At 46.3% G+C, this 16,682-nt stretch overlaps 1 protein-coding gene across 1 annotated transcript in view; it reads left to right on the forward strand.

The window, feature by feature from the left end:
• NPTN (neuroplastin) overlaps nt 1-16,682 on the forward strand; it is a 100,236-nt gene that overhangs the window by 76,583 nt on the left and 6,971 nt on the right. The window contains exons 4-5 of the mRNA XM_074965865.1: nt 1,934-2,067; nt 8,849-9,122. Coding sequence (XP_074821966.1) covers nt 1,934-2,067; nt 8,849-9,122 — 408 coding nt within the window. The remainder of the gene's footprint in view (nt 1-1,933; nt 2,068-8,848; nt 9,123-16,682) is intronic.

Genomic DNA, 16,682 nt, shown 5'->3' on the forward strand with positions numbered 1-16,682 from the left:
GAGTGGATGTGTCATTACACAAAGTAAAACTATTTCCCCTTGTTTACCCCCCCCCCCCTTCCTCACACGTTCTTGTCAACTGCTGGAAATGGCCCACCTTGAGTATCACTACAAAAGGTTTTTTTTCTCTCCTGCTGGTAATAGCTCACCTTACCTGATCACTCTCATTACAGCGTGTATGGTAACACCCATAGTTTCATGTTCTCTTTGTATATAAAATCTCCCCACTGTATTTTCTACTGCATGCATCCGACGAAGTGAGCTGTAGCTCACGAAAGCTTATGCTCAAATAAATTTGTTAGCTTCTAAGGTGCCACAAGTACTCCTGTTCTTTTTGCGGATACAGACTAACATGGCTGCTACTCTGAAACAGTGCAAAATAACTGTCATGTTGAGACCATGAACTTCTCATTCTGGCTGAGAAATATTTTCACAGTAAACGGCACGATGCAATTATTTGCCAGCAAAGGGCAGATTCAGCCTCTGTTGATCAGTCGTTTTGGAGGTCTTGTTTATTCCATTTGCTGGACTGATTTGAATAATCAAATTTATCTAGCTTCCCAAACTAATTTTCATCTGCACGTGTGCTGTAATGAACACAGATTTTCTTCCTTTCCTTCTGTAAGGATGACTGTCCAGTGCTCATTTGAGCAAAGTGGAGAGTGGCAAAGGAAGCTTTGGCATTGAGTGAGCCCTGGAATAATTTCCAGTGTCTGGGGTCTGTTGCTGGAGCACTTGGCTTGGACTTTGACTGGATTAACAGTTCACTGCCCAGCAGTCACATGGCAGGCCACGTGTGACATCATTAGCAGGCTAGAAAGGGAATGGCTCTTAAAGGTGGTGGTCACTGCAGCACACTAACCCATCTGCTAAGTGAAGGTTCAGCTCAGGCAGTCCATTGATCCATTCTAATCTCTCAAGGTATTATAGTGCAACAGGCTGCAGTGGCAAAACTGGCAAAGCGATGACAACAGTATTATTTATAAACAAATGCATGCCAGCATAGTGTGTTCCAGTGTAAAGGCCCCATTCTGTGTACATAGTTCCCACGCTTACCCATGACCTCCTGTGGAATGTAGGCTTATGAGTAGGATGGATGGGAGAACCCCAAGATAAAGGAGAGATTCCAGTATCTGCAAGCTCTTCTATACTGCAGGTACCACCCCATGTAAGAGTGAGAAGTCTCTAAATCATGTCTGTTTAATGGTGGTGGTTAGAATTCTTTTCACTTGTTTTTCTAAGCCCATCTCTATTATGATGTAACAAGTCCTCACTTGGGTGGCAGGAGTCTGAACAGCAGCCAGGTTCCTATATCTTGGTCTCAGGTCAAATCCAAGATCTTGCTTCAAGCCTTGGGAAATTTGCTTTTCAGCTAGCTTGGCATGACCCTGAACTCCTGCAAATTAGAGTTCAAAGCAGACTAAATCCATTCAGAATCCTCAATTATAGATGTTCCACCAGACGGGAGACTATTCTGAGAACTTGTAAATCTGTCCCTAAATCTGAAAGCCCCTGCAGGACAACTGGAATTGATTTGTGTGTGATCCTGCTGCAGTTGAGATCAGTGGCGGAACTTCAGCCTTATAAGTCTCTTCCCTTAATAGGGAAGGGGCCTAATCAGAAGATGATGAATGTGACTGTAAGTAGTCCTCAACACTGAGGCTGAGACTCCTCCTTCATATCCCATCCATTCGCCTCACCCCACCCCACCTCCCCCACAGTCTTTACAGCCTGAACTTCTTAACTGGGGCAGATGTGGGAGTTTACTATTTTATGTGATTTACATTTTGTAAGTTGGACTTGGCTTGGAAGGGTAGGTGTCCACTTCTTTGTGCATTTTATAATTTAAATATCTGTTCAAGCTCTCTGAGCTTGATATCACTTTTGAAAGGAATGGTTTGTAAATGCAAAACTTCTGTTTTGTGTTTTGTAGCTATTCCTGATATCACTGTCCACAAGCGAAGTGAGAACAAAAATGAAGGGCAGGAGGCAGTCATGTATTGCAAGTCTGTGGGCTTCCCCCACCCCGACTGGGTGTGGCGCAAGAAGGTCAATGGAGTATTTGTGGTGAGTGAGAGCCATAATGTCAGTATGCAAGCCTGAATTAACCTGCTGAAGCTTCTGATAGGCGAGAGAACTGGAATTCTTATTTGTTCCCAGTGTTTGGGCACTCTAATGCCTTTTGTAACTTCTTTGAAAAACTGATTGGGGTGGGGGAGGGAGAGAGGTGTCTGTTTGAATCTACTGAACTGGAGCTGAAATGATTTGTTTAATAATGAAATAAGTAATTCTGGTTACCTTTAAAGTTAGTAGCTGAAATATTTAAAGCTTTCTAAAATGGTCTCCTTTGTTTATATTCTCCATTCCAATGCAAGCAAAGCTGCTTGTTACACTGCTGCTGGGTGTGACCACTAAGTGAACTGCCAAGAACGTGGAAGGATGGTGTAATTTGCAGTGGGCAACTGGAACAGGACACATTCTCAGAGTCCCTTCAAATCTGTGTTTAATGGGCAAGAATACCAATTCCAGAAAAAAATCTCATCAGCATTTTATCATTTGCTTTCATTTTAAGCAGGTTCTCCAGATACCCTGGAAATCCAATTTTCCACTTATACTATGTAAAGAAATTATCTTTGGCATCACATGTGAGAAGCTACAGCTAAGCTTAGTCATTCCTATCTATATTAGAATGCAAGATGAATGTTGATGTCACTGGCTGCTTTAATCTTATGCACATTCTGTGCTATTGTAGTACAGGTGCATTTTGTTGCAGTGGTGGTGATAAAAGTAGTAACACCAGCCATTCCATGGTGGGTAAAGCATCTCAGACAAAACAGTGCAAAATGGTCCATTTTCCCATTATCTCTACTAATGTAGATTGATTTTCTTATTATGAAGCTAATTTATTAAGTTCACTGTGAGGGTGGCAGTAAAGAGCTTTGGCAGTCATATTTTCCATGTGGATACTTGTCTCTTGGGCAAAAGATTTAACAAGTGGTTGAAATTATAGATTGTCCTGGCTTTTACACATTGCTTGTGGGTCAGAAACATGCTTATAAGCAGAGAAAATATCATGATATACCTGTAATGGAATAAATGTGTTCTTTTAAGTGAAAATTTCCCAGCTATCTCTTTGATGGTGAAAGCCACATTAATTATTTCTAAGGAAAACTAAAAATGGATATATCAAGTCCAAACTGGACATGGTGCAAGCAAATCTGTTGCACCTCAATCCTAACCTGCAGAGTTTCTTGTATTTCCAGTCCTGGGTCCCTTTCCCCCAAACTATACCCTGACACCTTGACCCTAACCTGCAGTTCTTCCAGTGTTTGTATGTTCTGCAGCTGACTTTACAATGTGGACAGAGTCACCCTGTGGGCTAGATTGAGACAACACTCACTTTGCTTGTGACCTAATGGCTAGCCTACACTTGCAACGCTAAAGTGCTGCCGCGGTAGCACTTTAACGTGCCTTGTACGGTCGCCTTCATGAGGGGCGTAGCTCCCAGCGCTGGGGCACTGTCTACACTGGCGTCTTACAGCGCTGAAACTTGCTGCGCTCAGCGGGGTGTTTTTTCACACCCGTGAGCGAGAAAGTTGCAGCACTGTAAATTGCCAGTGTAGACAAACCCTCAGTCGCACATGAACTCAACTCTTTGAGGTAAAAGGCCCATTTCCAAGAAGTCGTAATTTTAAGAAGCAGCCTTGAATGCCTAAGAGTGAGATCTTTCATCCCTGAAACTGAGAGTGGGTTTATGTATACTAGACACCCTTATTTGGAAATTACTTAAGAGAATCTGTGTGCTGTGCATTGACTTCAGTTGACTCTGAGCCAAAGTAATAGGGTCCATACATTTTAAAAGTGAGGTGGAAGAATGATACCCAGAAAATGCATCATAGAATAAAAACTCTTTTACGTAGCACAGTCGTATGAGTCCAGACATCCTGCTGGGTGACGCTCAGAAGTGACTTGATGAAAGTGGCATGGGAAAAATGTGCAGCTTCACATGACTTTCAGATCAAAATGTGTTTTACCTGCTAGCCCTGCAAATATACCCTCCCATCATCAGTAGTAATGTCTGAAGTTTAGCGCCATCTGTGCAAGCTTATTGCTTAGGGCATGGCCACACTTGTGAGTTAGAGCGCATTAAAGCAGCCCTGGGCGCCCTAACTCACGACGCGTCCATGCTGGCAAGCCATGTAGAGTGCCCGGACTCCGCAGCTGGAGCGCTCCTGGTAATCCATCTCGAGGAGAGGCATAAAGCATGGTGTGCCCTGGCTGGAGTGCCGCAGCGCCAGTGTGGACGCCCTGGTCTATTAATGCGCTCTGATCAGCCTCCAGAAGTGTCCCACAATGCCTGTTCTAGCCACACTGGTCATAGAATCATAGAATATCAGGGTTGGAAGGGACCTCAGGTCGTCAGCTAGTCCAGCCCCCTGCTCAAAGCAGGACCAATCCCCAACTAAATCGTCCCCGCCAGGGCTTTGTCAAGCCTGACCTTAAAAACCTCAAAGGAAGGAGATTCCACCACCTCCCTAGGTAACCCATTCCAGTGCTTCACTTTGAACTCTACTGCACTGCCCTAAGGTGACCAACCGTCAGACCTGCCCTTTAAATTCTATGGGAATTTTGAAAATCCCCTTCCTGTTTGCTCAGCAAGTTGTGGAGTGCTGTCAGCGAATCTTTCCAGGTGACCATGCTTCCACACGCCAGGAGATCCCCCGTATGGAGCAACGGCGAGGTGCTGGACCTCATCAGTGTTTCGGGGGGCGGGGGGGAAGCTGTCTAGTCCCAGCTGCAGGAATTATGATACCTTCGGGCAGATATCAAGGGACATGATGGAAATGGGCCATGATCGGGATGCACTGCAGTGCAGGGCTAAAGTGAAGGAGCTGTGGAATGCCGCAAAGCCCACGAGGCAAACGGCCGCTCCGGTGCTGCTCCTGCGACCTGCCATTTCTACAAAGAGCGGGACGCAATACTGGGCGGCAACCCCACCTCCACTCTGAGGACCAACATGGACACTTGCGAGTCCAATTCAACAAGGGAGGAGGAGGAAAGCGGGAGCGAAGGTGCTGAGGAGGGGGAAGACACCCTGGAATTCCTAAATGCATGCAGCCAGGAGCTGTTCTCAAGCCAGGAGGAAGGTAGCCAGTTGCAGCGGCCGGTGCTTGGGGAAGGACAAACACCAGAGGAGGTGTCCGGTAAGTGGCTTTTATTTTGGGAAGGAAGGTATTTGATGCGGGCTCTTGGGGCGAGGAGGGTTAGGGCTGCACGCGTGCCCAGATGCGGAATAGGGCGTTGATGTGCTCTCTCACATTACAGTAATCGGCCTCAGTGATCTCTTCAGAGGTCTCATGCAGAAGCTGGGCAATGCGCTTGCACAGGTTCCTTGGGAGAGCTACTGTGCTCCTTGTCCCAATCAGGCTAACATGTCAGTGCCACTGTGCTGTGAGGGGCAGCGGGACCATTGCTGCACACATGCAAGCTGCATATGGGCCAGAGCAGAAGTCACATTGTAGTAGAAGACCCTCCTTGCTTCCCAGGTCACCCTCAGTTTCAGGACGAACTCCTGTGGAAAATGTGGGGACAGTGTTTAGTAAAGGGGTCCCCTGCAGCTGTTGGCTCTCCCCAAGGCACAGAACCCCAGAGGACAGTACAGCAGTGAAACAATCAGTCCCGCTTGACCCTGTGCTTACTCACCATTTGGGGCTCCTGTGGGTTATGTGCGCCCGCTTTGGAAAGGGCAAATTGTGCTATTGTTTAGACTGTGCTCATCTTTAAGTACGGGCGAATCATTGCTCTGTCTGGAGTGAACAATGCTGCCTCTGTTAAGTGTTGCATTTTGCCTTTACAGATGCAGCTTTGAGATCTCAGCCATCCATGTTATCACCGGCCGAAAGACTCCAAAGAATTAGGAAGAGGCCACGTAGAAGCAAAGAAGACATGCTGCATGAAGTAATGCAGCAGTCCCTTCATGAAAATAAAAAAGTGCAGGAATGGAGGGAGAGTGAAAGGAGGTTCTGCCAGCAGAATGCGGAGCGCTGGCACCGAAGTGCGGAGCGGCTGCTAAGCATTATGGAGCGCCAAGCAGACTTGATCCAGGCACTCGTAGCCATGCAGGCGGAGCACTATCGTGCCCACCCACCCCCTGCAGCCCTTGTCCCAAAACTCTCTTTCCCTTGTGCCCCCATGTCATCTCTAACCTACTTTCATGTTCTTATCTCCACCAGCTGCCACCAACACCTATAGCTTCACCACCCAGCCCTGCAAACTACGACCCTTACCCACTGCATTCAACCCCGATCACCATGCAGTGTAGCCATCCTGAAGTACAGCACTCATTGTACAGCACTCCAGACAGGAAGGCTGAGTATGAGAACAGGACGTACGCAAATCTGTGATTGAACCGTTACCCACCCCACCCCCTTGCCCTTTCTGTTTCCCAAGCAGTTGGGTTTCTTTTCAGTAAATGAATGTTCTTTTAAATAAATGGCTTTTTTGGCTTTGAAAACATTCTTTATTATTGCATTAAGTAAAAGATACCTTAGCCCCAGAAACCAACAGGCACTGCAAGTCAGCATAGCAAACACAGATTCCTACTAACATTGGAACCATTGCACTTCATTCCCATGCAGGGCACCAAACATTACTGGTGGCTTTCAGCCTCAAATTGCTCCCTCAAGGCATCCCTAATTCTTGCAGCCCTGCACTGAACCCCTCTAATAGCCCTGCTCTCTGGCTGTTCAAATTCAGCCTCCAGTTGAATCTCTGAGTTCCATGCCTGAGTGAATCTTTCACCCTTCCCTTCACAAATGTTATGGAGGTTAGACCACGCGGATATAACCACCGGGATGCTGTCATCGGTCAGGTCCAGCTTCCCATACAGAGAGTGCCAACTGTCCATTTGTATCTTAAGGAGTAACTTGACTGCCAAACGTGACATGCTGGTGAGACTCATCAGCATATTCCTCAGCAGTTTGGGCTCCATTCCTGCAGTCTGAAAGGGAAGACAGAGCGCACGGTACAAACAATGTTGAATGATGGCGCCAAATGTGGACGGAAGCACAGGGATTGCTGGGATGTGAAGCGATGCATCACGGGGCATTGGGACAGGACCCAGAATGCCCCGCATCCCCCACCCGCTTCCCACAAGCCACAGCGCTAGAAAGGGAAGAGGTCCTCTGTGGGATAGCTGCTCAGAATACACCGCTCCCAATGCCACTGCAAGTGCCGCAAATGTGGCCACGCCAGTGCGCTTGCAGCTGACAATGTGGACAGACTGCAGCACTCTCTGAGGGCTGGTTTAACTCTCAGCACTCTACAGGCATGACTACACTTGCAGATGTAGAGCGCTGTTAGTTAAACCAGCCCTCGGAGACCGCAGTAGGGTAAGTGCTGCAGTGTGTTCACACTGTCAAGATTCAAGCTCACTGGCTTGGCTACATGAGCAGCTCTTGCAATGGCCACAAAGAGCAGTGCATTGTGGTAGCTATCCCAGCATGCAAGTGGCTGCAATGTGCTTTACAAATGGGGGGGGGGGGTGCGGTGGAGTGTGACGGGGAGTGTGTTGTGTGTACGTGGAGTGTGACGGGGCGTGTGTTGTGTGTACATGGAGGTAGAGAGACTGGGTTTTTGGGGGGCCGAAAGCATGTCACCATGCTGTCTTGTAAGTTCAGACAGCAGCAGACCCCCTCTCCCCCCGCCTTGCTCTCTCACAGACAGCATTCCGCACTAATGGCTTGCTTTGTCCTGGAGCAGATAAGCAGCCGGTTGTCAAAAACGGAGCTTTGAAAGGGGATATCCGCATTCCTGCAGCGATTACAAAACAATGACAAGAGTGGCCACTTGACTTAAGGGGATTGTGGGACGTTTCTGGAGGCCGATCAGAGCGCAGTAATGCAACACCTCGTTCACACTGATGCCAGGGCATTGCAGCCGAGGTACACTAAGCTTTATGCTGCTCCTGGAGGTGGATTACCAGGAGCACTGCAAGTGCAGAGTCCAGGCGCTCTAAGTACCTTGCCAGTGTGGATGGATTGTGAGTTAGGGCGCCTGGGACTGCTTAAATGCGCTCTAACTTGCAAGTGTAGCCAAGCCCAAAATCTGCAAGTGTAGCCAGGCCCTTAGAGTTGATGATTGAGACTTGACAATTCCACTGATACACAAGCCAGAAAAGAATTCTGTTTACATGATCATGGCTGTGTTGGTGTTGCAGGTCTTACCGTAGTAAAAAGGAGTGAAAAAAATGTAGATTTTGTCATTGCAATGAGCAAGTCTGCTGATTTAAGGTGCCATTTTTATATTCCTTTCAGAGCAGAACTGCATTTTAAGTGACTGGAGACTGACTTTAGCTCTGTAAATATTTTGGAACTTTTTAAGACTGAACACTTAAACATTGGACTCAAACTGTTGAATAGTCTGAAGTAACCAGCCTCTTCACTTTTACAAGAATCTCTTTACATTTTCCCACCTAGCACAGTGACTGAATGGAAACTGTATGTTTACTCTGCAATGGTGGGGATGGGGGGGGAACACCTGCGGCAGTGAGTCTCACTGACTGAGGCTTGCACTATAAGGGCTAAAAATAGCAGTGCAGATGTTCCCTCTGGAGCCCGAGTTTTGAGACCCCTCCACCTTGCCAGTTTTCAGGGTCTGGGCTGCAGCACAAGCAAGAATGTCTACACTGCTATTTTTAACCCTGTAGCACGACACTGAGTCAGTTGACCTGGGCGCCGAGACTTGCTGCCACAGATTTTTCTTTGCAGTGTAGACATACCCTAACAGCTTGTGTCACCTGGGCTTACTCAAAGTTCCCATCCCCCTGTTCCCTTTCTGCTTTTTACAGGAAATCAACAACTCCTCTGGCCGATTCTTCATTACAAATAAAGACAATTACACTGAGCTGAGTATCACAAACCTCCAGATAAGTGAGGATCCCGGCGAGTATGAGTGCAATGCAACCAATCCAATTGGCTCTGCCTCTGCCACCACCATCCTGCGAGTGCGCAGCCACTTGGCCCCTCTCTGGCCCTTCTTGGGGATATTGGCAGAGATTATCATCCTTGTCGTTATCATAGTCGTTTATGAGAAGAGGAAGCGGCCAGATGAAGTCCCAGACGGTAAGAGTGTTCTCAAAGCCACTTGTAAAACTTATGGAACCAGGTCAATGGGAGAAAATAAGCACCACAGTCCACGAAGAGTTCTGAAAAGTTCTCATTTGAGCAGCTGTTCTCGCCTCAAATATTAGGCCCTTCACAGTAGCTCTGAAGAATCTGTACATTAATTCCTAGCTTTGCTTGTCCCTGATTCCTCATGCTATGGAATAGGTGACAGTTATTACTGGATCTTTGAAACGTTCATTGTAAAACTGGTAGTGGTTCCATGGTTCCATCTCTCTTCCGTGCTATAGCTTTTAGATCTGACACTTCAGCCATGCAACATAGGAAAATAAACTGAACCTCCCAAGTCCTTAGTGTGTCCTCCTAAATCTGGCAAGCTATGTTGGATTGAGCAAATTCAGGGATAGGTTTTCATGTCACATTAAAGGGATCTTAATTTTGACTTCAAATGACCATAGGGAGACATTGATTTTATTGTTCTTATAGTCATTCATCAGTTATTTGATATTTAAATAAGACTCTGGTCTTGTAATCTGTTTTGCATCCTGGTCTCTGGTGAAAGCATCAGTAATGTTTTTAACAGTGTATTTTATGAGGTTACATAATGTAATTAAGGAATGTTATGGAAATTTTAGTCTAGCTGTGTCCACTGGGTTAAATTCCAAGTTGAAAGGAGCTAGGTTATCTGCCTTCCATGCTGGTGATAAGATTCATTAGTTAATGCATGTACAGTGTTTAGAAAAGGTAGAGTTTTTATTTTATCCTTATTTGAGCTCTTTGCACTATATCTTCCTCTCTTTAAGGAAGAGGGACAATTTCAGAGGAGAAGCTGGTGTATGAAAGACATACTGGTGAACAGACTTTAACGTAACAACTAGTTGCTTACAATGTTGTCTGTCAAAAGCCTACCCAAGGAGTCCTAGTGAGGAACTTATTGCTCACTATAAGGATGTGATGTTTTCAAGTAATGGATCAGGTGAAGAGGGTGCAGCAGGGAGTGACCATGTCCATATCATAATTCACTATCATTTTATAATACTGGAGAATCCTTCTGGTGTATCAGACAGGTAACACAGTGCTCCTGAGTACTGTAGCTGATGCAACAATAACTACTGTAGCTGATGCACTACAACAGATTGATTATTCAGTGGTCTTCAAATGTTCACCTATTGGGATGAAAATTTCTGAGCCTAACGGTGAACTTCTTTGCCAAGTTTGCGTGAAAATAGCTCTACCATTTCTGAGTAATACCTTGGAGAACAGAAAGTCTTAATTAAAAAAATTTTTTTTTACTAAACAACCTCATATCAAAACAACAGAGGCTTGTAAGTTTCAATCTGACATGGAGCAAGGCATACCCTGGGTTCTGAGAAAACCTGCTTTGGTTCAGCCAAGTTATGTGAATGTAAAAATGCCTACAAAGCATGCACAGAGACTTTGCTAAGATTGTTAGAAATGCACCTAGGGACAAAGTGGTGCACAGTGATGCATACTCACTGTAGTGATGGGTGACGGTATAAAACTCTGACCTAGTCCCAAGGTGGCTCTCAACCAGCCCACAAAACGTTACATTGTGTGCTGATAAACTTTGAATTTTAAAAAACTTCTCCTCTTTACTAGTCTTTTTCTCTGTTTACAAACCTCTCGTTGCTTAGCAGAATATACACTAGGCTAGGAGTTAGAATAGCCTGTGTTATAGTCCCACCTTTTCCATTGGTGGCTTTTCATAATTCATTGCACTTTTCTACCCTTTATCTAGTGAGGTTACAGCAGAATCTTAACACTTGCAATTTGGCATGGAAAACAGTCCTTACTAAGGAGCAGTGCATGGATTTATTCCAGAGGAAACTGGTTTTCATTTGGTCAAGTTCCAAGCATTGTAATGACATTATCTTAAACTCATTAACTGTGTACCTGAAATGATGCGTCAACAATTAAGTGTAGTGAACTTAGGCTCCCATGAAGTGTCCTCATTTGGCTTGGCCACTCTTCTCAAATCCCCAAGATCATCTCCTCCAGTAGAGACGTTCTGGTAATGATAGGCCAAAGAGTTGAGATTACTGAATTTGCTTGTTTTGTTCGCTATTTTCAAGGCTACTAAGCTCAAGGCCCTTGAGATGCTTCTCTTCTTCTCCCTCTTCCCACTTCCTTTTCTAGGGGAGGAAATTAAATGTAAATGTCTACATGGGTGTGCCATTAAGGTTACCTGCATAAAGGAAATCCAACATCTTGAAATCCACTTGACTTCAAAAACAGTTAGTTCTGCGTCAGACGAGTGTCCTGGAGTCCCTTGGCTATTCCTGTGCTTTTACAATCGCACCATAAAGTTTTTCGCTGCTGTGGAAAAGACCCTCACAAGCAGGGGAAAGTGACTGTACACACAGTGCTGTCAAATGCACGTAAAAGAAAATGAAAAACCTGGAGAAGCTTTGAGCTTTCAGTTATATTAAGCAAAACATTCCAAGGAGAAGCAATTTTTAAACTGACTGCCCCTTTGAACACTAAAGTCATGAAATGCCAAAGTTAAGGGTGAACTTTAACTGTGCCTTTGTGTGTGCCATTAGCATTGAACTTTCAATTACATCTAAAACCCATGTAGTACCATTCTCCTCTCTACATATCAGTCTATGGAAGTACTAAACAGTGAGCTGTATTTAACCTGCTAAAGAAGAAGTTCATATTAACCGTTGTATAGCATATGCCAGAGCATTTTGTAGCATTTCATTAATGCATCTTGCTCTAAATAACACTAATTATATTAACAGCTGGAAACACAACTGTGATCCGTAATCTGCACTGGCTATCAATTAATTTCCTTGGGGCTGTTTTAAGGTGTTGGTTTTGATCTATGAAGTCCTAAATGACTTGGTTCCTAGCTATCTCTCCCCATGTAATACTACTGCAGCTGTAATCAGTGGAGATGCTTGAGCTATCTATCAGTCCTTCCTGGCTTACCTAAGAGGAGGGTTAGTGGCAGGAGGACCTTTGACTCTGGGATGTGTACTCGCCACCAGATCTACCAAAAATCTTTCCACAGACTCTACAAGCTACCTCCTTCCTTGAGCTTTGGCTGTTTTATTCAAAAGTTATTTCTCCTCCCTTGGTATCCTGCTGTTAATTGATTTATCTTGTTAGACTGACCTAACACTTGGTAAAGCAACCCACATCCTTACATGTATTTATACCTGCTCGTGTATCTTTTATTTCATACATCTGATGAAGTGGGTTCTAGCCAGTGATGAGCTGCCAAAATCTTAACAACGGGTTCCCTCCTCACCCTATGAGGGGGTCGTTCCCCGCCCCCCGGGACTCCTGCCCCATCCAACCCCCCCACGTTCCTTGATGCCCCCACCCCCCCAGGACCCCGGCCCCATCCACCCCCCTCTCCTGTCCCCTGACTGCCCCCAGAACGGGGGCAGGAGGGTCTCGTGGGCCACCGTAGTGGGTGCCCACCCCACCCCTAAGAGCCAGAGGCACCTGGCGGGTGGCGAGGTGGGGAATCCCGGAGGAAGCATCTGGCAGGAAGCATTCGGCAGGTCCCTCTGGCTCCTAGGGGCGGGGGTGCGTAGCTAGGGGGGGAGCAGGGGGAGTGGCTGCTCCCCCACTGATCACATCAAAAGTGGCGCCTTAGGTGCTGACTCCCTGAGTGCTCTGGGGCTGGAGCACCCACAGGGAAAATTCGGTGGGTGCAGAGCACTCACCGGCAGCTCCCCACCCCGCGCCTGGCCCCGGATCACCTCACCTCCACTCCTCCGCTGAAGGTGCTGCCCCACTCTGCTTCTCCGCCCCCCCCCCCCCCCCCCCGGCTTCCCGCGAATCAGCTCTTCGGCAGGAAGCCTGCAGGGGCGGAAAAGCAGGTGGCGGCTTCACCACTCAGGCCGAGGATGGCGGAGGTGAGCTGGAGCGGGGAGCGGTTCCCCTCCCCCCCCCCCCCGGGTTACTTGCTGTGGCACGGGCGGCCCTCCCGCCCCAGCTCACCTCCGCCTCCCTGGGCCTGAGCGGGAAGCTGCGGCCTGCTTCTCAGCCTGCCCCAGCTTCCTGCACGAACAGCTGATTTGAGGGAAGCCTTGGGGGCGGGGGGCGGAGAAGCAGAGTGGGGCGGCGCGTTCAGGGGAGGAGGCGCAGCGGAGGTGAGCTGGGGCCGGGGGTGGGGCGGCACCCACCAAATTTTCCCCTTGGGTGCTCCAGGGCTGGAGCACCCATGGAGTCAGCGCCTAAGGTGCCACTTTTGGCCAGTTAAATTTAGAAGCCCTTTTAGAACCGGTTGTCCCTCGCGGTTCTAGCGAACCGGTGCGAACCGGCTCCAGCTCACCACTGGTTCTAGCCCATGAAAGCTTATGCCCAAATAAATTTGTTAGTCTCTAAGGAACCACAAGAACTCCTCATTTTTTATTCCTAACAAAGAGATTTTCCTGTGGAGTGGCAATTAGGAGAGGCAGTCAGGAGAACACTCGAATGGAATGACATGGCCATTTGTGTCTTAACTTGAGACCTGTATGCTCATAGGTCATCAAGATCTATCCAGACAATTTAGTCTGCTCCAAGCTACCTCCTTGGGCTTATCAAGTGGCTGCTAGTAGTAAACAGTCTGAGTGACACAGCACACACAATTTTCATCTATAGCCTAACTTTCTGGTATACTCCATCCCAGTTCAGAGCCCCCTGAAGGCAGGCTTTGGGGGAGGAGGGGAGATCTGTGTCCAGTCTCCTCTTCTTTTAAAGATCCCCAAGGCTTTTTAGTAACCTGCTGGACTGTCTCTGTAAGCAGATCTCAGGAATGTGAATCTCTCCATAATACATCTCTACGACTTAATACAAATGAGACCTCTCATGATCTTTATCAGGGAGAAGGAAACTTCATTTTTTTTCTCCACTAGAATATTTCCAGTTACACAGAAACTCAACAGGGCCAAATTCCAGCAACTTTCTTTTTCTAAGGCACAAAGACCGCCACACAGCTGGAGCAGGATTACTTCAGTGTCTTGAATGCTCCTATTAGTTCAAAAGGGGTATATCATAAACTTCCTCCCTTTCATTACCCCCAGCCCAGTTTCATCTTTCAGAAATCAGCATCCTCTTCCCAGACGATAGGAGTAAAAGAGTGTACTTGATATTTAGTTCTTCAGAGGCCTGGAAAGTTATGCCACATACTGTATCTTAAGAGTCTAAACCAGCTTGTGAAACAGCATACATTCAAGATCTTCATAAATGATCTGGAGGATGGTGTGGATTGCACTCTTAGCAAATTTGCGGATGATACTAAACTGGGAGGAGTGGTAGATACGTTGGAGGGCAGAGATAGGATACAGAGGGACCTGGACAAATTGGAGGATTGGGCCAAAAGAAACCTGATGAGGTTCAATAAGGATAAATGCAGGGTCCTGCACTTAGGACGGAAGAACCCAATGCACAGCTACAGACTAGAGGCCGAATGGCTAGGCAGCAGTTCTGCGGAAAAGGACCTAGGGGTTACAGTGGACGAGAAGCTGGATATGAGTCAGCAGTGTGCCCTTGTTGCCAAGAAGGCCAATGGCATTTTGGGATGTATAAGTAGGGGCATAGCGAGCAGATCGAGGGACGTGATCGTTCCCCTCTATTCGATATTGGTGAGGCCTCATCTGGAGTACTGTGTCCAGTTTTGGGCCCCACACTACAAGAAGGATGTGGATAAATTGGAGAGAGTCCAGCGAAGGGCAACAAAAATGATTAGGGGTCTGGAACACATGACTTATGAGGAGAGGCTGAGGGAACTGGGATTGTTTAGTCTGCGGAAGAGAAGAATGAGGGGGGATTTGATACTGCTTTCAACTACCTGAGAGGTGGTTCCAAAGAGGATGGTTCTAGACTATTCTCAGTGGTAGAAGATGACAGGACAAGGAGTAATGGTCTCAAGTTGCAGTGGGGGAGGTTTAGGTTGGATATTAGGAAAAACTTTTTCACTAGGAGGGTGGTGAAACACTGGAATGCGTTACCTAGGGAGGTGGTAGAATCTCCTTCCTTAGAAGTTTTTAAGGTCAGGCTTGACAAAGCCCTGGCTGGGATGATTTAATTGGGGATTGGTCCTGCTTTGAGCAGGGGGTTGGACTAGATGACCTCCTGAGGTCCCTTCCAACCCTGATATTCTATGATTCTAAGATACCTCAGCTCAACTCTGACTCTGATGGACAAGGAATGGGGGCAGGGAGCATCATTGCTGAAAAGGATGATTTGGTGCTCTTCCCCACACTGGCTACTTGATGAACAAGGAAGACTCACCCCATAGCCTGTAAATGGTGTTGCCAGGATGCACACATGCAAGTGTGGTGCTGGTACTAAAACACACAAAACTCACTCCATAGACAGGAGAGGGCAGTCTTTAACTCTGGCATTTCCTGACTTGAGTTCCTGTGTATTCAGCCTCAGTACTGCATGAACATAGCTTTTAGCATTTAATTTAATCATGTCTCCCATTCCAAGGAAAAGGGGAAGACAGTAGTGTAAAGCTCTTTTGTTAGTATTTCTTTCCTGACATCCTCAAGTTGCTCACCTTTTTGCTGCTGCTGTGTAGCAGAAAGAGAGGAAAACCAGTCTCTGAATCCAGTGAAAACTGTATTCCCAACTGGAAATGTGAATAGTGTCTGAGTTCTTACAATTTTTGCTGTAGTGCCTTGTTGACTAGGGGTATCCTTTCACATACCACAATAAGAGCTTCTTGCAGTGAACACTTCATTTATTTGCTTGCTAAATGAATCCCTTGCTTTCACTTGTGTGCTGGAGGGAGGGAGAGACTGTGCTTTGACCCCCCTTCATAATTTTTAAAGAAAAACCCAACCTTGCTTCCCCCATGACACACCAATGCATTTCTTTTTGTAAATAGCTGTCAGGGTTCATAGGCTCTGATACAGTAGTTGAATAGTGTGCAGCTTTCAACATCAGGAGCTGTTCAAAAGTCACATATCAAGTCCAGGCCAAGAGTGCTGTTCCTTCACTGCATGTAGGACCAAAAGTTTTCAGTGAGGCAGTGCTGATTCATTTTGCCCAGCACATATGTTGGTTGGTGGGCATTTTACAACAAAAGGAGGCAAATAGCTCTCTCCCCCCTCCCCATGGTAGTTTAAGCTGCTTAATTTTTTGAGACTGTAATGACAGCCCTAGAAATCAGCCATTGTGACCCCTGTAATATTTTAAAGGCTCTTAAATGAAGAAAGTTCTTTTATTTAGCAAATCACTTTTTAAGAGGGTGTGTTCTTGGGTAAGTAGAAAGTAAAAACTCGTTGGTTACATTCCTACCAAAGATTGTAGCAAGTGAACAGTTTTTACTTCCAAATCCATTTTCTACATATTCTTTAGTTTAAAGCCAAGAAATAAGTTAGTTATTATAACGTGTCTTCTCTTTCTTCCCTTTTCATTTGTCAGCTTAATCAGAAGTAAACTATTTCCATAAATGTTTCTGCTCCAGCGGTGCAGCAGTTCCATTTCATTACCCCACGTTTTTTCTAATACTCATTTTTCTTGCTTTTCTATGATACTGCTATTACTGTAAGTAGTAATTTAAAGAATATGTTTATTTCACTAAAACGG

The sequence above is a fragment of the Natator depressus genome, chromosome 10, assembly GCF_965152275.1.
Source record: "Natator depressus isolate rNatDep1 chromosome 10, rNatDep2.hap1, whole genome shotgun sequence".
In the NCBI taxonomy this organism is placed as follows: domain Eukaryota; kingdom Metazoa; phylum Chordata; order Testudines; family Cheloniidae; genus Natator; species Natator depressus.